General features: G+C 36.1%; 1 protein-coding gene across 1 annotated transcript in view; it reads right to left on the reverse strand.

Annotated features, from left to right (window-relative positions):
- LOC129221251 (N-acetylglucosaminyl-phosphatidylinositol de-N-acetylase-like) overlaps positions 1-21,474 on the reverse strand; it is a 163,295-nt gene extending 141,821 nt beyond the window's left edge. The window contains exon 1 of the mRNA XM_054855707.1: positions 21,346-21,474. Within this exon, the coding sequence (XP_054711682.1) occupies positions 21,346-21,391 (46 nt within the window). The 5' untranslated portion in view covers positions 21,392-21,474. The remainder of the gene's footprint in view (positions 1-21,345) is intronic.
- Between the last annotated feature and the right edge of the window lie 2,837 nt (positions 21,475-24,311).

Below are 24,311 nucleotides of genomic sequence, written 5' to 3' on the forward strand. Positions count from 1 at the left end.
ACTGGTTGTCTTTAGGGACCATTCATTAATTACGTAAGGGTCTTGAGGGGGAGGGGATTGGAAAAATGTCTATATTTGGGGGGGGGGGGGCGGTTCAAACCCATTCTTTTGCAATATTTTCCAAGTCGATGTTTTACATTTGAAATTGCGCGGTCAAGTGATTTGACAGGGATTATATATTTCATTTGCGTCTGGAAAATAAATAACGTATTAGGATACGCTGTTTTTAATTTGTTTTACAAAGAATGAATAATGTTAAACATAATAAATGAAATCGCACTATTGCATGGCATGTTTTATTTTTAATTAGTATCGCATCTTATACAAAAAAATGTCGAAAATACATTCAGTCTAAATTCCTACTTTCTAGTAAATATTTAATTACACAAAAAAGTTTAATTTAATAATAGTAAATTTAATTTCGATTCCAGTGATGTTAGATTCGTTATTTTATTATTTTGAAAAACGAAATGGAATCTTACGTAAGAATAGGGGGAGGGGTTTTGAAAAATCTTCCGTACCCTTACATGGGGGGAGGAGGGTCAAAAAATTGCCAAAATCATCCTTACGTAACTAATGAATGGCCCCTTACATGCAAAAGCTAATTATTTTGTTGAAAAAAGAGCACCTTAAAACTCCAAAACAATGTTTCTGCAGTACTCTGTATATTTGGGATACAAAACGTTTGTTATTTCATGTTACTTCTCGGCACAAAGGTATTTATTTATTCTTAATAAAACAAGTTTTACTTCTGTAGTTTCTAACTGTAATTCCTTCTTATGGGTGCAAATAAGTTTTGACACAAACAGTGGGATTGTAATTTTTAGGAGATTTTGTCTCTTTTGGGGGTATTGCTTTTGGGGAAGAGCTTCATAGCTGGTCGCGCCTTCGCTCTTGGGATGGATAGATTTGGAATGATTTTAAAATCGAATGATTGCTTTTCGCTTGCTTTATTCGAATGGGGTTATAGTTGAATGTTTGGCGTCGAATTTTCGATAATTGAGAGATTTCATAATAATCGAACGATATTTTTCGAACGAAAATTGTTAATTATCATATGAGCGGATTTATGGAGGGGCATGCGTTTGTATGAGTGGCGGATACAACGGGAGGGTCATGGGGTCATGACCCCCCTCCCTCCCACCCTAAACCTACAGTATCCGTACGCATTGTGTTCAAAACACTTCATGCATAAAATGCAAAACGATGACAGTATCTTTTCATTTCATTAATTATTTTTTTAAAGTAATATATTTGAACTACTACTTCGTTTCATTGCTCATGAAATTAATTTGCAACGTTTATCTCCAATTAGGTGCCTTATTCCTAATCGATTTGATGCTTTTTATTGACTCCCAAACACGTTCAGACATTTTTCGTATCAAAAACGGGGAATTTCGTTCATGGGGGTGGGGGGGGGGGCTTTCTTCAACACGACCCCCCCCCCATAATGGTTTTCTGTATCAGCCCCTGGTGTGATTCGGCGGTGAAATCTTGAAACAAAGGGTAGAGAAACGCTTTCCATACTGTTTTGAACTTGACAGTTATTAAGATTAAATATGTACAATTTTTATTAAAAAGTGAGTGATAATGATAATATGGGCGGGGTCTTTGGGCGACACTAGCAGGTTTAAACTTGAGAGTTGTTAAACTTAAAAATATATTGAACTAGTATTGCACAAACTGTGTAATTGAGAATTTATGGTGGTCTTAGCTCGTTTTCGGATCATTGTTTCTTAGGGGGGGAGGGGGAGGTGGAATGGTCATAAGAGGCGCGCCAGTGCTCACAGGAACAGACGAACACCTTTGTCATTCTATAAGGTTTTCAGAATCAAATAATTGCTTCTGAAGTGCTTTTTTTTCGGATGGGGTTACTCAGAGATCACACTTCGTTGAGATAAAGGTTTTAAAACGATTGTTAACGCTGTGACAACCATGTCAAAACGTTTGTGAAACGTTTTAACGCAATGTGTTTTATAATGCATTGGTGCCCATCCCCCCCCCCCCCACCTGGCGATGACAATCATCCCTCAAATGCGACGAAGAACCCCCAGAACGAGAGCCCCCTAAAATAAGACGAAAAGCCCCTCTTATAAGTTACCCTCTCTCTTCAAAACTTCAATGGCGCGGTCTGCGCCATGGCTCTCCCCCCCCCCCCCCGCCCTCTCTCTCGTGGGAACCCTTGTATAATATATTGCCTGTTGTCGAATGTTCGGTTATCGAGCGTCTCGGATAATTTGAAAATCCAATACGTAATCTGCTTTTCAGAGAAACTTGGTAATCAATTTGTCCTTTTTGAGGACCAGCGCACGGAAAATGAAGCGCAGCTACGAAACCTTAAATTCCGAAATGGACCGTCGCGAACCAAAGCATTTTCAACAGTTTTGCCTCAACACACTTTACAAAAAAAAAAAAAAAAAAACTCATAAAATCAGCACATCAATTGACTACAAATTTTTAAGTTGAGTAAATAATATACTAATCAACATTTATGAAAATATAAGGAATATGACATTAAAAATATAAGGAATATGACATAACCAGAAGCGAGTAAAACAAGAAAACATTTAAATTTAACTACGCACGCAAAAATAAATGCTACGCACACAAGAAGTCACAAATATCTTGCGCATGGAATTTAAAAAAAAAAAAAAAAACTAATCTGTAATAAAATATAATTTTTATTTAAAAAAATGGGTCAAAGAGTGGAAGCTAAAACTAATCCCACACGACAATCTTTAATGTTTCTTTTTAATGCATTCAGAAACATTTCAACTTCACTCTCTGCGCTTTTAATTACATATTTAAGACTGTCCCATTTTATGAAAAAAAACTTCCTTTACCCAATAGATGGCGCAAAATGTTGCACCCTGTTTGTGACGAAAGCATCATGCTCGTTGTACGTTTTTAGCCGCAAACTAGTTTTACAACTGACAGGATTTACGCGACATCCAGAAAAGGGGACAAACCGGAATTTGTGTGGAGGAGATATTGTTCTTCAGAGGAGTCAGTGGAGGAATGTCTTTCATTGTTCGAAACACACCCCTCAAGTGCCTTCAGGCATTGACAGCGCGAAGGAATCGGAAAAGCAAACAAAACCGCTGCAGAGAAATGAGATGAGAGCATTTTTGCTTCGATTTGAAGTTTAGATCAGAAATGATTTCGTTATACTAAGGGTTCATCTTTTTAACCGCGGAAACTTCGGTAAATTTATCGCAACATATTTTAGAAATGTCTTCTTTTTGGCTATTAAATCTACTAATAAAAGTTGTCAATCTAATGTATTTTTTTTTTTTTTTAAATATTAATCTTTAGAAGCTTTGTTTCCTTCATGCTGCATTTATAGAAATTGCTAAATAGTAATAGAAAAGACTGGAAAGTTTGTTAAATCAGACTTGGACAGTTTAAAAGAAAATTGTGTTTGAAAGGTCACATTTTTTTAATCTTTACGAGGAATTTTACCTTTTGTTCATGACAAAGGTCCACAAAAATTACCATGGAATTACAGAGAAAACTTGGTGGTACGAATCTTTTAAAATTTTGAAGAAGAAAACATAGTTTTTTACGGCATTTAACAGGGCCCAGTCGTGCAAAGAGGGGGAGGAACAGCCCCCCCCCCCCGAGATCGATCTTAGTTTTCGCCTAACTTGGAAATAGTCGGGGGGCTACGGGGGAAGAAACTGCAAATTGTGATAAAATTATGAAACTCGGCATGCTTGTAGACATTGTATAAACAAAAATTTTACAAAGGGGAGGCATTCCAAAATCCCCCCCCCCCCGGCTGCCATTTCTGGTCCAGAACCAAAAACGGCGATTCTTTTTAAATTTTCGTTATTATAATTTTTTTAATCATTGGTTGTGTCATTCCATGGATGTTTATTACATTTTTTATTATTTAAAACTCCAAAAAAATCTAATTTCAGAAATAACTTCACAAAAAATGGTTTTTTAAAAATAAAATCAATATTTTTAAATTATGAGTTCTCTGAAGTGAATTTTTCCCCCATAACAGAATTACAGGTTTCTGAGTTTGAAGATACATTACATTTGTGTTATATCAAAGTAGGATTCCAGTTATCCAAACTCTAATTGCCCGAACTCTCCAATTATCCGGTCATGATGCCCCTCGTTTTAAATGACTGAGCACGCATAATTGAAACAATTTGAGAAGGGTATAATAGAATAAGGACTTGAAGAAAAAAGAGAGAAAAAAAATTAATTTTCGGACAACATAATTCTAATAGAAAGAAATTTAAAGTTAATTTTAAATTTCTGTTCATTATTATTATCGCTATTGTTGCTGTTTTTAATTCTCCGTCACCCAATTGATCATCAGTAAGCTTTTTCTCATTTTATAATTAAAAAAAAACAAAAACATATATATATATATATATATATATAAACAAATTCAAGTTTTGGAGCACCGTATCAAAGCTGGTGCTTTTAAAATTAAAGTTTATTAGATCATAGATTTCAACTAACTTTAGTATCGTTACTGAAACTTTGAAGGAGTTGATTTTGTGTGTGTGTTATATACAAATATACGTGTACAATATACGAATTTTGTATTAACTTATCCAATTATTTAAGACATTTTTAAACACCCTTTAAACTGTTCCAGACCATTTCTTAACAATATATTACCGTTTCTTGCATAAACAGCTGAATTTTTACCGTATTTTAAAAAAAACAGCAGTATTCAAACGATGCACAATATCAATTATCAATGGGAGAGAGAGACATGAAAAAAAAAAAAAAAACAGTACGGTACATATACAGTATGCAGTAATAATAAAGCACTACACTGTAATAGTACTATACAGTATTGCTGTGCTATCTTCGATCAGTGGCGGATTTACATTCTTTTCAAGGGGGGTGGCGGTTGAAAAACGTGGAAGCCATATTTCTCCCCTCAACCCACTATGTAGGGGGGAGGGAATCAATTGCCCACTTTTAGCCTGTATTTTAAATTTTAATCACCCCCTATCGCCCCTCACAAACTTATCGCTCCCCTCAAGAGTTAAATCTCCCTTTTGGTGGCTATCACCCCCAGGTTTAGAAACCACTGTTCTAAATCATAGCAAAATGTATCATCATACCAGTATAGTGTAGTCCATGGAAGAAAAAGGTTGGAAGATACATATAGAAATATAAAAATTATTAATGTTCAAAAAAGAGGGGAGGGGCGAGCTTCGGTTTCAAATTAAAAAGTGGGTAATGCTGTCCATCTTCGACTACACTGTCTCAACTTAATTTAAAGCAAATTTGTGGAATGTACTTGATTGAAATTAATAGCAAAAGCTAGTAATTAATTTAATTCTATATTATTGGTTTTCGAAAATGACAGTTACGGAGGGGGCTGTCGTCTCCACCACCCCCCTGGTAAATCCGCCACTGCCTTCGAACCATTTTTTAGAGTTTCAAGCGTTCAAGAATTCCTTATCTTGTCACAAATTTTCACTTTTTCTTTCTATCTTCACAAACATAGCATGAAACAGCGTGCTTTGGTGCAGAATATTTCATCACCTTTCATATTTAGAATTTAAAATATTAAAAGAAAATTGTGGAGTTGTTATTTATACACACTAACAAAGCGATGTTTTGACTAGCGCTGGGTGGGAACTAGAGCAGTTAGTGATGCTAAAAGGATGAAAGTTTATTCACGAAACTAATATTTAGTAGTAAATAGCGAAGCCGTCATTTTGCGCCACGATTCCTTTCCAAAAGTTTTCGTGTTGTGGGTGAGAAATTTGCGTTAGCTCTAACATTCGTTACTCGAGAAAAACTCGCGTTATAGGCATTTGGCGTAAGTTGAATCGCTTTGGAGCGGAAGCCGACTGTATATGAGAGATATAAATGTTCAATTTTGATTGGGGAAAATGTAAATTTATCATACATTTCACGACAGTATATTTTTGAGCATTATAGTTTAAAGTTGGTTGTATTCAAAACGTTGATCAGAATAAAACATGCGTCTTGTTTTGCCACAATGACTTGAGCAGAAAACGGACAACCAAGTTAGAAAAGTTACTTATTGGATTTAGTTCAAGCACTTCTCTGCTTCCCAAACGTGATGAAATTTTAACTAAATACTGATTTTTTTTCCTTTTGTTTTAGCAAGATTAGTGAACTCCCCCCCCCCCCTTCGATGATGAGTAGTCATTTGATTGTCATCATTTTTATTTGGAGGAGAATGGAATATATACTATAACTACGAGCATTCTTCGGAAGGGCTAGAGAGGTGAAAACCAGGAAAATATGTAGCAAAAAGAGAGATCCAATGGGGTATTCCCCCAAAAATATTTTAAAAATCAATAAAACGATCTATCCTTCCGGGATTTCGTTTCAAAGTTTATTTCAGGTCCGTCATTTGGGAAATCAGGGTGAGGAGGGGCCATTGGAACCCCCTGGATTTTAGAAATATTTTTAAAAAAAGTAGTCTTTTTGTTCGTATTTTTTGTTTGTTCCTTTAAATATTAGGCAAATGTTTGGATAGGTAGCCTCTCCCCCGGAATTTTTCCGGAATTGAAGTTACCAAAACATATTTTAATCAAGTTTTAGTGATTGGGGGGGGGGGGGAGAAATGATTGGGGGTAATATGAAGGAAACTTTGGAAATTTAAGTTTCAGAAATAGAATAGTAGATTATCTTTGATGGCAAGGCGAAACGATCGGAGACCCTCACCCGGAATTTTTTTTTAAATTTAAATCCTGAAAAGGAATGTTTGTACGGTCTTTAATTATGCAAAAGGAATAGAAGGCACTCCTGTGAAATATTTCCGAAATTGAAAGCTTAAAAATCCATTTCTTTGCTATTTTTAGGGAATGGGATAGGGTTCTAGGAACTTCTCGAAATATTTCCAAAATTAAGTCCTGAAAACGCAATTACATGACATCTTTCAGGATGAGGGTTGGGGTTAAGAGACTGTCTCACAAAAAAATTCGATACTGAAGTTCCAAAAAACGAACTTTCAGACAATTTTAGATAATGTTATAGTGAGGTTTTTTTCGACTCTTTCGCGGCAATTTGTAGGGATGCAAGTCCGTAAACCAAAATGTAATAATGCTGAGGGATCATCAGGCTCTTTAAATTCGCCACTACGCTCAAGTATTGATGCTTCTCTAAAATGATTTTTTTCCTCTACATATTTTAGTTTTTAAACTGTTTAATGATATGTTTTTGAATGTGTTCTCTTATAAGAAATTCTTCGCGACTCCCTTGGAAGTCACAACATGCTGGTTGGGAACCGCTGATCTGGAGCATTAGTAATTAACCAAGCTAGTCAATTAATGGTTAAAATATTTTTTTCTCAGTAAATGAACCTGTAAAATTAAATTTAACCTAGAAAAAGGTGATTCAACATTTTATCTGATAACAATTTGCACCAGTAAGAAAAGTGACTTCCTTGAAAACTTCTAGATGTCTCTGTAAGTATATCGTACGTAACCTTCATAATGGTCAAATCAAAACCTTTGTTACAACTTAGTTCAACTTACTGGCTGATGGTCAGTAACTCGCGGATCACACTATAATACTTCCTGTGCAATTTAAATAAACGCTTATCAATATCATGTTTACTTAATCTGTTACTTTTCCAAGTCTAAAACTTTAAAGTATAAAATTGAGATGAAGATTTACTTAATCCATTTGCACAAATTTGACATTTTTATGCTTGTATTTGCAATTTATTCCCAGAATTTTAAGCTTTGTCTTAAAATTTTGATACATTCAAATATAAAAACCATTAAACGTTACATAATATACGAAGTACCTACTTTCTAAAAAAGTTTCGTGTCTACAAGGTAATGATTTGAGCCTATTACGCGTACGCACACAATATGTAAAAATCTTTACTTTTCAAGTTCAATTTTTTTTTTTTTTTTTTGAAAGTTCATATATTATCATACATAATACTTTGCTCTTTGTTATAAAGGGCAAATATATGCACAAAGATGTCACACCTGCGCAAATGGATTGAGCAAGGTTTTTTTAATTAAATAAGAACTATTTTCAGATCATCTTTGTCCTTCGTTAACATTAGAAAATATTAATTACTTCTTGAAAAATAGTTAAAATCGTTGTTGAAATAAAATATCACGAAATTTTAATGATCTCTGTTGCGTCAATTTAGAAAGATATTCATTGCGGATTAGGAAAGATTGTGTGGCGAGCACTCGTAGGCCAACCCTCCAATTCTAGTTCACCCACCTGTTTCTAATAACACGGAAAATACACACGGGGACGTCCTCCCTCCCCCCTTTCTCTTTCCTTGACTACAATCACTGCCGCCTCGAGCCCAAGCTACAAGCACTGACATCCGATATCACTGGCCATCACTTCGGGCACACGCATGGAAAGCCTCACTTTTTCGCAAAAATCTAGTTCATCTGCAAAACTGACTGATGGCGATATTTGTCCGGCGGGATCTCCACGCGATCACGAACAATTGGTTTTAGAGAAAAAAAAATCTAGACTGATTTATGAAGAATATGAAGGAATGAAACTTGTTACAGAAAGTTTATGGTCCATATGGAATCATTTATTAGCATAAAAATGAGAAAAAAGCCGAGCTATTAATAAAATAGACCTTAATTTCACGTATCCTTACTTATTCGAGTTTTTGACGCCATCTATTGGCACTTTAGGCAACTATAAGATTAGTGGACAGAATCGAGTAAGTTTCAGAACACGTGAGCATTGAAAATTTTTTTTAATGATATTTACAAAATATTTCAATTGCAATGCGTCTACATTGTTTCTATGGTTCAGAGAAAAAAATCTCGAATCTCTGTGTTTAGATGATTTTTCATGAATGTGTTTAAGAGAAATATTTCATATTTGACAAAAAGTACTTTTTAATATCATTTTGTGATAAATGTAGGTAACTCAGCAGCAATTTACTTCATGCACGTTGTTTTTTACACATTCATCTGATATAGTAAAAAGTTTCATTGCAATCCGGCGATTAGATTTTTTTTGTCGCTGTTCCCAAAGAGTCAAGTTTAGCATGTTTTTCTACCGGAACAGCCTTAAGTCGGCGAATGAAAAAGAAAAATAAAAAAGAGCGAATCAAGAAAGAAAAAAAAAATCATGAACTTCAATGCACTTCAAGCCACACTTGTAACTTTCAATGCGCCGGGAATCCCAATCTTCTGGAAAACGCAGTCAGAAATATTTTAACCTCCCACCTCATGTATCAGTCAGATTAATATAATTCTACTAACAAGAACACACTCACACACACACACAAAAAAAAAGCAAAAGCAATAAACAAGAATAAATGAGTCCTTTTGCGCAGAGCAACGATTCCCCTACTTGTTTACATAATTAACTTCATGTTTGAGAGATCGAAACCGTTCGAAATAATCACGTAATATCTGAGAATCATTACTTTAAATGCATAGCCGTTCGAATAAATCACTCAAAATGATTGTAAAAAAATAAAAATCGAGAAATCAACCCGTTACACAAATTGAGATCGAAGGGAGAGGGGGTAATAGCGTATCATTTCAATCACTCCGGGAATCCCCCTGAGGGCCACCAAGAGTCAAGGGACCGTTGCCAGGTTTTTAGCCGCCACCCATAAACTTATAAAAGTTTATACTACTCCAAGCCGGGTCGTCCAAATGCCGGGCTCCTAGTTTCTGATAAGCTAACAGTAGTGTTGACAAGCAACGAATACAATAACTTCCAAAAGCCAGGAGGGTTCGCCCCTTATTAAATGATAGGCTTAAAGGCACATTCCTATTTTGAGCGTACCCCTGCCAAAACAACTCGGGAATTCAACTGTTCCAAAAGTTAAGGGTATCCCTCTACCCCCTTTCACTGGGCGATATGGCGCACCCTATCAAATGTTACGGGGCATCCGTCTAGAAAGAGCTCCCCCCAACTCCCGAAATGAGATTTAAAAATCTCTGAAAAAATCACTTCTAAAAATTTCAGTTTCGCAGGCTGCGCTATGGACCCCTCCCCCCTCCCGAAAATGAGATTTAAAGAACCCTCTCAAAAAACTAGACCTCAAAATTTTAGTGGCACTGGCTGCGCCATGCCCCCACCCCTTCCGAAAATGAAATAAAAAACACTCTGAAAAAACCGGCCAATGGCGCAAGTTGCACCATGCCCCCTCCCCCTTTTTAGTATGCACCCCTGTAGCAGTAAACTCAATTCTGGAAAAGCTCAGAAAATGAACTACTTGAGTACTCGATTCAAACGTCTCGAGATCTCGATTTGAAACATCTCGAGATCTCGATTAAAAACATCTCGACATCTCGATTCAAAAGATCTCGAGAAGTCAATCGCTCGAGTACTCGATTATAAAGATCTCGAGAAGTCAATCGCTCGAGTACTCGATTATAAAGATCCCGAGAAGTCAATCGCTCGAGTACTCGATTTCAAAGATCTCGAGAAGTCAATCGCTCGAGTACTCGATTATAAAGATCTCGAGAAGTCAATCGCTCGAGTACTCGATTATAAAGATCTCGAGAAGTCAATCGCTCGAGTACTCGATTATAAAGATCTCGAGAAGTCAATCGCTCGAGTACTCGATTTCAAAGATCTCGAGAAGTCAATCGCTCGAGAACTCGATTCCAAAGATCTCGAGAAGCAAATCGCTCGAGTTCTCGATTTCAAAAGATCTCGATTATCAATCACTCGAGTGATCGACTTGAAAAGTTCTCGATTATCAATCACTCGATTATCAGAAGTACTCGATTCCCGAGATCTCGATTATCAAAAGATCTCGATTATGCCCATCACTAGTGCAGACACACTATTGATGCGTTTTAAAATACTTCTCTGGGTAAATAACTGCAACATTATCTTTCATTTTCACTCTGTAGTTATAAGTAAGTTATTACTATAGTTATTTAAAATTTATCTGATTATTGTTGGATTATTCTACAACAAAACATATCGATGAGTAAACGATCCTTTTACCTCATACAAGGAAGCGTACTAAAGTAGATTTAATTTTTTAGTGTAATGATGTTTTGTCGGCAAATGCTAAACGCAAGAAAAAAATTCTTTTGACTAATGTAATAAAAGCAAATACATGTTTAACATTTTAAATACATGTTTCTGAAAAACTTATATTGATCTTGTTTGTAGGCTGCATACTGGGGGATCAGGGGATCATACTAGGGGGCTGCATACTAGGGGGCATAAAAGTTTTGCTGGGAATGAAGAAGAAATGAGAATGATTTAGTAAACATCGGGTTTGGCACAACTAAACAATCATTGGATTATTAAGCGTCGGGTTGGTATTGCATCAGGTTTGGGTTCTTTTTGAGAAAAATGTCTGGAGGAAGGGGAGGGGCGAACCTTTTGGAAAAGGCCAAATTAAATAAATAAATAAATCATGTGCTAAAGGCAATTGAAAATATATTTTGCTTCCAAATTTCATTTTTTCAGATGTTATCATGTAGTCGAAACTCATGTTTCTAACTTAAAGTAAAGCCTGCAATAAGCTGCGCTTAGTCCATACAGCTGTAATTATTTGATTGGACCAGGTCTAATTCAAAAGTCAACATTGCTCCTTCGAAATCGATCAAACCAACTTACAAACTGGTACCAGGCTCAGTCTTGTTTAAGTTTTTTTGCAAGTTATATTCTATTTTTTTTTAATATGCTTTTTTTCAAGTGCTAAAATAGTGTAAAAAAAGCAGTGCTGCGGAGTCGGAGTCGGACTGGTTTTGGAGAGAAGGAGTCTGAATCGGAATTTGTTGGTTAATAATGACAAGAGTCAGAGTTGGAGTCATTTTCCCCCAATGGCCGTAACACTGCCAGTGATTGCTGGGTCGGAGTGAGAGTTGGAATCGAACTGACGTTAGGGTAAAGGATTCGGAGTTGAGTGCTCTAAAATTTTTGAAGTTGGAGTCGAACATTTTCCCTCCGACTCCGTAGATCTGCAAAAAAGCTCCATGTATGGAAATTTTGGGGTAAGACTTAGAATTTACACTTTTTCCTCTTGGTCTGGAAAGTGAGTGCAAACTTAAAATTTGAAAGTATGACAGATTTCAACTGACATGATCAATAAAAAGTTTGAAACTAATGGTTATGCATTTTCGAATTATGAAAAGTGCTTCAAAAAATTTTAAAAATAAAAAAGGTAGGTATATAGTAAATTAAAAAAAAAAAAAAGAAAAAACCTTACACAAGATAAAATTGGTGCAATTAATGTTAATCACTTTGATACTTAATAAATTTGTTTATTGCGTAATATCGTCGGCACCATGCTGAACTAACGAATCTGAAAATTGGCTCTTTTCAGGAGAGTCAAAACAAAATTTTGTCCATTAGACGCGTTTAGTTATTTTCAATGTATTAATTTTTATAGATAACTTTAAGTGTAAAATATTTTGTTCGAAGTAGTAATAGCCTTTTTTCAGTACTGCGGCAAACCATTGAATTTAAAAAACGAGATTTTTTTTTTGATTGCACAACACACACACATTACTTTCGTTTTGTGCATTCAAAACTTAGAACCAAGTCTGAGAAGTTGGAGTCGGACTGATTTTGAGGTTAAGAAGTCGGAGTCAGGAGTCGAAAGTTTAAAACTTCAAGAGTCGGGGTCGATCATTTCCAATTAAAATCTGCAACCCTGTCAGTTCTTGTGGAATCGGAGTCGAAGGCTTTAAAATTCCTGAAGTTGGAGTCGGTCATTTTTCTTCCGACTCCTCAGTCCTGCTTAGAACTACTGGTGTGACTATTCATTTGTATAATTTCAATCTCGCTCACTACATTTTAATTTTTATTTTCTATTTCAAACATGCTTCGGCGGCCCACACATTTTCTTCCAAATAATCTGTGATTTGCAGGATGATATTTTTAAAAATCTAGGAATGAAATATGTTGGCGGTCCCTATGAAACTATCATGATTAAAAGAAAGAAAGGAAGGAAAAATCATGGATTTATTTTTATACTATTTAATTGCAAAATCCAATGCGACCCGCCGGTTCCGTCCACCACCAGCTAGGCCTAATCGATGTAGACCTTTTATTACCATAGAAAATAATTAAAATCCGTAAAAATTTGCACCTTTTCTAATTTTTTTAGCGCAAAATTTTTATCCGTTTCCAGTTTCTATTTGTTATCAAATAAAATACTTGTAATTGGTTTTAGCAAGCAAGGCTCTTCAAAAGATATTCATTTTTTTCTCTTGATTCTGCTTTTGCAATAACAAAACTTAGTAGTTGTGATTGTATTCTCTTCTTCGTGCTTTCCCAAGTAATCTCGGAAAAATAAAATAATGAAAGAAAATATAAATAAATTTAATTTTATACATGTTCTGACTCGCGAGGTTCATCTTAATATAAAGCTAGGCATCGGGCTCAAGTTTCTTTTGAATTTTTTAACTTAATATTAGTTACTGTTCTTCTGCTTACTTAAGATGTGGATTTCTCTGCTCCCTAATAAATATGTTGATGAGCTAGTGGATGAGCACCGCTATACTCTTGAGCCCTAGAGTTTCCATCCCGTAAATTTGTGTGTTTATAAGGTTTGATTACGGAAGAAGGAGGGGGGAGGAACCCTGAATATCTTAATTGGTCATTAACCTCATCACCCTAACGTTACAATACATGACCTACAATTTTGTTTCTTTAATTTTGGAACTTTTTCGGTTGTGCACCTCGACTCTCACTCCCTACAAAATACTATTACAGATCGATTAAAATCTCGTTTATTGGACTTCAATTTCTTAAAATTATTTGGAGGTGAGCATCCAACCCTTGTCTGCATGAAACCACTGAAGATCATCTAAAATTGCGTTTTCAGAGCTACAATTTCGAAAATTTTCCGGGGGAGGACCCCCCGGACCCCCCTTATTTCTGTAAGAGCAACATTACATTCACTATTACATTAATGTTGTTAAGTTTCTTTCTCTGCATAAACTCTGTAGAGCACACATTTTTAATGATTTTACATCATATTCAGATTTTTCGTAAAATTCTGCTTCTTACACTGTTCTAGTTTATTGATCTCGCGATATGAACCTGCTCACAAAAGCCTAGTTTAATGTTTTTAATTTTAAATTTAATTTTATTTTTCTAATTATTTTATTTTATCTTTATTAAAATTTTTATTGTTTGCTTTTAATTTTTATGGGGAATTCGTGTTGTTAGACGCCAAGAATGATTAGTTTCTTTATCACCTAAATTGGGGGGGGGGGGGGAACTTGCAAACTAAAATTTGGCTATGCCCCCCTGTCGGGAAAGCTTGCCCCTCCGTCGGGGATTTCCTAGCGCCACTACTGGCTCTAGTTGTGTACCTTTCCTTTTGTTTGCATTCGGATGTTCCTAAGGGGGGCTTTTGTCCCTTTCTGGGGGGAAATCATTGTTAATTTCGATGTAAACTCAAGTTGTGTTATAATTTGTCGGACACTTGGCGATATATCGCCAGTCTTTTGGTCGCCAAGTTTTGTCACCAACTTGGCGACATATTTGGTGATTTTTTTCTTTTTTTTTAGATTTGGTTTCAATTTGGCTACTATTGGTGATATTTAGAGAGTAAACTATTGAATCACATTAAAATTGCCAATAATGGGGAAATGACATTAAATTGGAGTAAAAGGAAGTCATCTGATGCACACATCAGCTCGTTTTTTTTTTCTTTTGAAACAATCTTTTTTTCTTCTTCTTCTTCTCGAAGCTCTATGCTCTATTAGTTGATAGATCCATGGTTTTGAAACTTCTTACAGTTGTGCATAAATTTCAGTCTTTTTTTTTTCTTCATACGTTTTTTATTCATTCTAAGTATCATACAGAATGAATACTAATAAATCGTAATATTTTATAAATTTATACTGTTATATATGAAGCAATCATTAAAGTAATAAAATATCTGTGAAATAGGAAATACGTGCAGTTGTAGTTGTAATCTCTACTAATCTCTAAATGTGGAAAATTTGGATGTCTGGATGTTTTTCTGTCTTTTATGCGCTAAGGTACAAGACCGTTCAGTCGATTTGTATGAAATCTGGTACAAAATTCGTTTGTGGCATGGAGATGTCCAGTTCGGAGTCTTTTCTAAAATGTGACTCCCGCTATCTACCAATCACAAAGCGAATAGAAAGAACTAAAGCTTGACCACAAAAAGAAGGCGGGTGACCTTGAAGCGAAATATTAGTATGATCTGTAATAGGTAGAATCTGCCAGAAAGCACCGAATAGTAAGAGGCATCGTCTCGCTAATCCTATCTATTCTAAAATAATAACAAAAAACCTATTGCAAATGATACAAATGATGCTTTTGCTTCAAGGTCATCCGCCATCTTTTCGTGGTCAAGCTATAACGCTTGCCATCCGGGAAAATAAAATCAATAAACAAACCTGATTGCTTAAAAAAAAGAAGAAAAACTCATCTTAATGAAAATGAACTCGAGTACCTTTACCTTCTTCTGGGGATTTTCCTTTCCTTCTTCGTGTTAAATGTGTCTAGTTGTGAGCGAGAACTTTCGGTCAGTTGCAGGAAAATTCGAACACGAAAGTTTTTAATTAAATTGCATCGCATAGAATTACAATGATTTGATAGACGCATTACTTATAATTATGCTGTGCTAGCGTCAGCTTTTTTTTTCTTTCTTTCTTTTTTTTAACTAGCCCAACACAAAAGGTTGCTTTGATGTGTAACCTTGAATTGATTCCATCAAGTTTCATACTTACTGTTCCGTATTTCTCAAATAACTGAAATTTATATCATTTGAAAACCTGTTTTGTTTGTACCGTGGCTACAGACGTATTTAGTTCTTTTCAAGTAACAGAGGTGCCCCCTGCGGGGGGGGGGGATCTTCGTAGTATTCCCATGCTTTTGGGAAGGGCACCCCAGAAGAAACTCCACCAGAACGAAACGAGATTATTGCTTTATGCACTTACATCCATTTTTACAATATCATTTGATTTCAACTCCAGGTTATTTCTACTTTTCTGTCTATCCTGTTGGCTTGTTATTCAAAATTTAAAACTTCGTTAATGTGCTTGAATTTCTCAAAATTCTAGAATACCCCAGTCAGTAAAGGGTATGTGTCGGAACAAATTAGGGACAAGCTGAATTTTTGGCAGTTGTTAGTGCCCAAGGAAGGGAGTATTTTCCCAAAAGTCCCCACCTCTCTCCCTTGAGCTTTCCCCCCTAGCCATCCTTAAGTATAAAATAACAGGTTTTTAAACAAACGCTTATTTCTCCATTAAATATTATTCAAATCTTTTAAACTTAACATAGTTTTAATCCTTATAATATGATAAATGAGAAATTACCTTTAAATTTGTTTTACAATTAGTCCTAGTTTTCAAGGAATTCGAACAAATATGACATTTTTCTTCATTTTTCGTTTTTAATGATGCAATCTTGGGGGCTTCTCACGTCAAATATTCATTATTTGAAAATCATAAGCAGCGTAGTTTTTAGAGCAGCTTCTGAGCTTTCCAAAGTTATATACATATGTAGAATTATACAGTCAAGTTTACGCATGGAACGTGCGTCAAGACGGCAAGCACCAACTTGCTAACGCACTAGAAGCTTTCTTCTTACACCACTCAATAAAAGGTTTCTGTCGGAAGAAATATTAGGGACATTCTGAATTTTTGTCCGCAATTAATACGAAAGGAGGGGGAGTATTTTCTCAATTATATCCTCTCTTTCGGCCCCCTACCAGTCCCCCCTCCATTCCCCAAGTTGATTTTGCACGCCTTTATAATTATGAACGTATCTTGGTCACTGTTCACTCGAAATGCATAAACATTACACTATTTTATTCCTAAAAATCGATTTTGTAATTTGAACTTTTCGGGCAAAATAGCATTTGCTTACTAAATCCCTAAATTACGAAAACATTTAATTTCAAATGTGTATTTTCTATGTATTTTAGAAAACATTACCTGCAGTTTTGTCTCAAAACAGTTGAAGAAAAGTGGTAACACATGTTTTTACCTTTTGGTTAGAACAACCTTTGGTTATGCAATAAATAAATACCTTTGTGCCGAGGAATAACAGGAAATATCCTACGTTGTTTAGCACAAATAAAACAGATTTCAGAATACACGTGTTTCGAGATTTCAAGGAACCCCTTTTTCAATTCAAAGGTGTGAGCTTTTAGATGTAAATACACCCAGTTAAAAGCAATGAAAATGCACAGCAGACAGTTTTAATATCAAAATGAGCAATAACAAAAGCAAAAGAAGACAAAACGGAACTCAAAGTCAAGATTTATGGCATGATTCCCTCCCAGAGAAAACCGTTAAGCAATTAATTTCAGTAAAAAGACCCATAAAATACATGTTGCTGTCAAAATGAAACCGCTTATTAATAAATTAGCAATAAATTTATGTCCAAAAAATTTTACTACGAATCAACTGCCACATTTAGCGAAAGGAAGAATCCCTCAAGTCCTACAGGCTGCCTCATAGTGTGCACTAGCAGCCTCGTGCTGTAGTTGCCGGCGTGGGAGTGTTCCTGGGCGGAGTGGGTGAAGAACGTCGGGAGAGTATTCTCCTGGTAGGGTCACCCAAGGCGTGAAGGCCACTCCAATATGCTCAGCTAAAGCCTGGGGCATCCGACCTAAGTCAGTCCTCCACCTGTTTTTTGGTGTTCAAGTTCTTGCAACTAACGGAGGCTGCTTTCTTTCCCCACCCATGAGGCTGCTTTCTTTCCCCACCTTTACCTGTTGATGCTGCATCGGTCGTCGCGCAGTCATAAAAGGCCCGCGTTCCTGGTTTAGGCAGAGGGCCAGGTTCGATAAGTAATCGACGGTCTCTAAATACTCTAAAGATCATGCAATTTAACATTAACGGAATTTCAACAAGTGCAACGAGGATTAAACTTGATCAGGCACTTGAAATTGCACTGAATGAGGGAGTTCAAATTATAGCCCTGCAGGAAACTAAGTTGAAGACTTACACTTCCCTCAAAATCAAAGGTTACAACATATATAGGGTAGATAGACAGAGCAGGAGTGGCGGAGGATTGGCTTTTCTTCTCAGAGACATCAAATATCGGAGTATAGATATAAATCGAGATTTAATTGATGGATCCAATCTCGAGATTCAAGGTATAAGGATTTTCTGGAGAGGAAGACCACTTAATATCTTCAATATGTACCATCCCCCTGACCTTAATAATCTTCTAATCGATCTGCAAGACTTACTAAATATAGGTACTATCTGTCTAGGAGATCTTAATGCCAAACACCCTTTATGGGGCTGCTCCTTAGCAAATACAAGAGGAAATCAATTACTTGACATGATTGATGACAGAGGCTTTACTATTCTTAACGACGGCACTCCCACTCATTCTTCATATAGTTATAACACGAAAGAAGCTCTGGACATTTCAATCGTCAGCACAGATATCAGTCCCGGATGTAGTTGGACGGTCTTGAACTACTTGGGGAGTGACTATCTTCCAGTATTAATTGAACTGAAAAAAAGACAACTAGTGACCAACAGTAGAGAAAAACAATGGATTTTTAAACAAGCGGACTGGCAATTATTTGCAGAGTCTGTTGACAATGAGTTAAAAAAGAATCCTCTCAGAGACAGTGTAGAATGGAACTGGTGCTCATTTAAATCGGCGATATTAAAAGCAGCCAGGAAATATATACCACGGGGTCAATTGAGGAGGAAAAAACCCTACTTAACTAGCAAATCACCTTTACTACAACCTCTATTGGAGGAACGTAAAAGAGTCCTTGAATCTAAGGGCTCGGACAACGGTAATCTCGCAAGAACTGAATTGAATAAAATCAACGCAAAAATTAAAAGACAATATGCTCAAATTAAACGTGACAAATGGAACGAATTGTGCTCGGGAGTCGACTCAAGAACAGATAATGGAAAACTATGGAAACTGGTTTAAAATATTAGCAAAGAACAACCACAGGTAGAGCAGAGTAACACAGTCCAGAGTGACAGTGGTGAAATGGCCGAGAACGATGAACAAGCGGCCAACCTGTTAAGTTTACATTATCAACGAATAAGTAGATTGAACTTTCCTGACAAAGACATAAAAGTCAAAATCAAGGCAAGCGATATTGTACATGGCAACCATAGCCAAAGCAACATTTTCAGTAAAGATTTTGGCATGAGTGAAGTCAAGGCTGCAGTTAGAGAAACTGGCCTGAATAAATCACCTGGACCTGACAGCATTCATGGTCAAATGTTAGATCATCTTAGTGAATTTGGAAGGCAAAGGTTCCTGGATATTATTAATTGTTCCTGGAATAAGGGACATCTTCCTAGGGACTGGAGGAGAGCGACAGTCATACCTATTAAGAAACCTGGCAAAACCGACAACTCCCCGGAGAGTATCGACCTATAGCCCTAACCAGTATTGCATGCAAAATCATGGAAAAAATGGTTCTGAGAAGACTCACTTTTCACCTACATTCGCACAATCTTTTCCCAGAGGAACAGTACGGCTTCAGAGAGGGACATTGCACTACTGACCAATTACTTTACTCCTGTCAGAGGATTAGAGATGCCCAAAACAGGAAACAGACTAATCATTCAATCGCAGTCTTCCTGGACTTGTCAAAAGCTTTTGACAGAGTCTGGAATAATTTACTAATTATAAAACTATCTAAAAAATTTGGAATTGGTGGTAAAGCTCTTCCCTGGATATACGATTTCTTGAGAAATAGATTTTTCAAAGTGAAGTATAACAATTCCCTCTTTTAGGAGTTTAAGGATCTCTCAAGGGGTACCTCAAGGGTCAGTGCTGAGCCCAACTATGTTCTCACTTTACTTATCAGGCATTGAAAGAATTATTAAGGAAAAATTTGAAGTTGGCGCTTTCGCGGACGACATTGTCCTCTGGAAGTCCGATTCTGACTTGAAGAGCTTGGAGAGTGTCATTAACCAAGTCTTAGAAGACATTCGGAATTTCTCTGATGATCACAAACTGTGTTTTAATCCAACTAAATCTTTAGTAGCCTTCTTTACTACTAACAGAAAGATGTATAATTACCATCCCAATATTTTACTGAATGGTCAGCGGCTGAATGTGGATAAACATCCAAAATATTTGGGATTTGTGTTGGACCCTGAAATACTCAGTTGAAACAGTCATATTGATCATCTTGTGCTTAAGGCTAGAAAGAGACTAAACATCTTGAGGTACATCTCTGGGCGTGATTGGGGGTCTGATGCTAGAACAATCAGAAACACGTATATCTCACTAATCAGACCAATCTTATAATATGGCATCCCAATTTATTGCTCTGCCTCTGCTACAAATCTGCAAAAACTCAAAAAAGTCCAGCTCAGTGCTGCCCGGATTATTACCGGGCTGAGAAACACTTGTCCTAGTGATATTGTGCTTTACGAGGCAAACCTTCAGCCGCTAAGTCTTAGGAGACGAGCATACCTAACAAAATATTACAACAAGCTCAGAGCTCTTGGTACACAAAATCGTACCTCTATTTACTTCGAAAATTGGCGTAATAACCAAAGGCTCAGAAGGAACAGTCCCTTCAGCCAATTAGCCTCTCTTAATAACTTCTTCGTAGTTTTTCTTTTTCTTTTTTTTTCCCCGCCTTCGAACTTGTATTCCTTTTGGGAGTCAAGGCTGGGGCCTCTTGGGGAACCCAGTTCGTCCCTAGTCTCAACTCCAAAATGTCAGTTACGAATTTCGAGTGAATTTTTTTTTACATGTATAACACATAAATAGCCTTCTACACTTACGTCTCTAAAGTTTTAGCAAACATAACCGATACATTTTCATCACACTTCATTCCACTAATACTGATTTCCCACTAGTTGTGACAGCGATTAAATTTCCGTCGCTAAGTTTTCGTAGATGTTGTCCGGTTCATCATACCCCCCCCCCCCCATACACACTTTTATGGTGAATTAATTTTACTTTACAATTTAGGAACCAAAATTAGAAATTATAAAAAAATCAGAAATGTCAAAATTTTTAGAACTTAATTATTTGTTTTACTTTGTATATATGTTTACGAAACATTTTAGCACAACCAGTAACTTTTAGTTTATGAATTCATTGTTTAGATAATAGTGTAAATCAATTGTTACTTTTAAGCAAGCCATATTTGTTTAATGAAATTATTACCAAGTGTTTGTGACATTTCAAAATACTTAGGGTAAATACTTAGGGTAAGTCTAATTCATGTCCAAATGTTTCTTCGGCGAAAGTTATTGTGTACATAATTCATTAAAATCTTAGTAAAAACTTGAGTTAAGCAGTAAGATTTACATCAATATCCATTTTTTTGCAGCCGCTAAAGGTCCATTAGCTTTTAGCTGTCATTTTTTGCCCCCCCCCCCCCCTATAAGCCCCAATCGCCGCCACTAAGCTTCTGTACAGATAAATAAATAAACATAAATAATGTGCGCATACAATGACGTTGTGTAAAACGAATGACGTGCAATGAAGGAGGCGACATAGATTTTATGGTTGTCGCACTCAATGATAAGTCGGCATCATATTAGCTACAGTGGTCGCCGTTTATTTGAATCACGTTTGTTCTGATCTAAGCATTAAAATAACGGTCTTTCAAAAAGAGAGAACCGAAGAAGCAGTCATTACACTATCAAGATCTGAGGGACCGTAAGTTACGTCAAAAACGTTTCCTGTACAAGTAAAATATAATACCTTTTGTTTAACAGTTATTTTTACGCTTGTCAAAGAAGCCAGTGTCAGTTGTATAGGAACTGTCATTTTCTATGAAATTATTCGTTTACTGTCTGTGTTTTCAGACAAAAATGAGGGGAAAGTATTTGATATCAAAGATCGTCAGATAGTAGAACACGTTTCAACTTTGGTGAAGGAAACCAAATGTTTTATTTTCAAAAACTCGAGTTGGCTGTTAAAATGTTCTTTTTCAGTAGTTATTTTAGTCACTTAGCAAAATATCGTGGTTTGTCGCTGACTCAAATCTTATTTTGTGTTAATTTACTTTGTGGATTTTTTTTTTTTTTTTTTTGTTTTGTTTTGCTGTCGTTTTATTTGTTAAACCTTTTGATTTAATATTCAAAACAAACGAAATCATAAGCGATTTCTTAATCCTTGTATTTAATTAACGTATTAAATATACAATGCAACAGATTTTTAAGGTAAAAATCACATTATTTGCCATTTATTAATGGTAAAAATTATATTTTTTAAAGGGGTGACTGCTTCCTTAATTTCAAAAGCAAAGGGGCCTTGCCCCTCCGTTTTTCCAAACTCAAAATCATCGGTCAATTAAAAAATACCAGTATTGATGAATTCACCTGTTTAAACAAAAAAGAATTTACTTAATATGTGCTTCATAGTTTTCTCACGTTATTGTTTGAGCCACGTTATCGTTCCACGGAAAACGGCCATTTTGTTCCGCACGTGACATGCCATATATTTCATTAAAAATAAAACTTTAAAATATTAATGAACGAATTTTTTCTGCTTAACAAATTACAAACACATGCGTGATTTCTTTAGCAAATTATTTCGTCATTACCCTATAAAATTATTACTTTTTAATGAAATATATGAACTGTTACGTGCGGGACAAAGGGTTGACTTTTTCGTGGAATGGCCCATTATCATTTCGCGTCTCCTCTAACCCCCCCCCCCTTTTTGGTGCACCCCCACTCACCAATAATACATTTCAGTAAGAATGATAAAAATTTGTTGAGTAATATTTGTGGGCAACGGAGTTTGAAGTTTGAATTTTATTAGAACCCTAAAGTGTGATCAAACAATGATTCCAACATTTTACTATACTAACATGTACCTGTATCGGTACATTTGTTCTAAAATGACTCACAATTAGGGGTGACATTTTGGGGCCTGTCACAAATGACTTCTACGGTGCCTCTGCCATATTGTTTACTCCTACGCCCCTATATATACTTCAACCCTCATTTAAAAATCTGGGGGACCCCTTCAGAGACTCGGGCCCGGGCCAACAAGTGTCCTTTCTCTCTCCCCCCTCATAGTCTGAAGTTTAGTAATTTCAACAACTTCATTAAAACTGTTTGTAAATGAATGTCAAGTTTAAAGGGGGTTTTTTTAAGGAGGAGAGGACGATACCATGGCACATATTTTCAGTTGACTTGAGCAATTTGCTTTTTTCTTTCACTTCAATGAAATAATCTTAGTTAATGAAAATAAACATTTCTCGATGCTGATGGATATTCATTCGATTCAGTCCTGATTGACAAAAAGTTTTGCTTCTTCGATACAACTAATTGCTGAATCGGAAAGTATCAAAGAGCCACTACAAAAAATTGCTTCACTTAGAAGAGGATTAATTGGAAATCAGAGATATAATTCAATCAAACATTTCCTGAGAGGGAGGAATAGTCGGAACTACTATTTAGCTCTCTAATTATTGAATTTAAGGTTGCTGAAAGAAGAATGCGAATAGGGAATATTTCCTTTTTTAGTTTATTTATGGGTTCAAAATGGCCATTATGTTCTGAATATAATTATGATTGTTCTTAGGTACTGCATGTACTTCAATATTCAACACATTTTTTCAAATCAAGAAAAGAAAATTTACGTACCATAATTAGCGCGAACCATTCACAACTAAAAATTTCAATTGTGCGGTTTGTGCTATGACCCCTCCCCCTCTCTTATAATGGACACTCCTGGTTTATTCTTGCCAAGACTTATTTTCTATTTAAAAAATAGTAATAAAAAAGAAGTCTCATATTCTTCAGAACTTTTGTTTATATTTAATAGTCTGAAATTATTTTCAATTCAAGGCCGTCATTTGGGCAATCAGGGGATCGGGTCAATTGCACACCCGCCCCCCCTCTCTGGCTTTTAGAAATTTAGTGCAATTATGCATTTTACTTTGTTGTTTTCCCTCTTAAACTGTATTGACAAGTCGACAAGCCCTTGCCCCCCCCCCCCCCGTAAATTCCTGAAATGACGGCCTGTTTCAATTCCGTCCATTATGTAAAAACTCATTGTAACAAAAGGTACACCAGCTGAGTTTCTGTGCAAATGAATAAAGCTTGACCCTGCTAAAGGAGTGATTTCACTTAGGAATGTTATTTGTACAAAATCGGTGTAACTAAATGGAAAGCAACTCTTCTTTGTATATTTTCTGAAAAAAGAAAAGAAAAAAAAAAGAAAGAAAATCTTGATGTGTCATGTAAAAATTTAATTTGAATGGGCATCAAAATTCATGCCGCTCGCCTTGTCTAGTATTCAGAGAAGTCTGACTGCGGTGGGGAGGTCCCGGGTTCAAATCCCGGATTGGGCATGGATGTACATTCTCTCTCCTGTCCTTGTCCTTTGTGTGAATGGTTTCTTATCCTATAAACGGGTCCCTTATGTCATGTGTGTGCTGTGGAAGTCGGACTTCACAC

This window comes from Uloborus diversus, chromosome 4, assembly GCF_026930045.1.
Source record: "Uloborus diversus isolate 005 chromosome 4, Udiv.v.3.1, whole genome shotgun sequence".
Lineage (NCBI taxonomy): Eukaryota > Metazoa > Arthropoda > Arachnida > Araneae > Uloboridae > Uloborus > Uloborus diversus.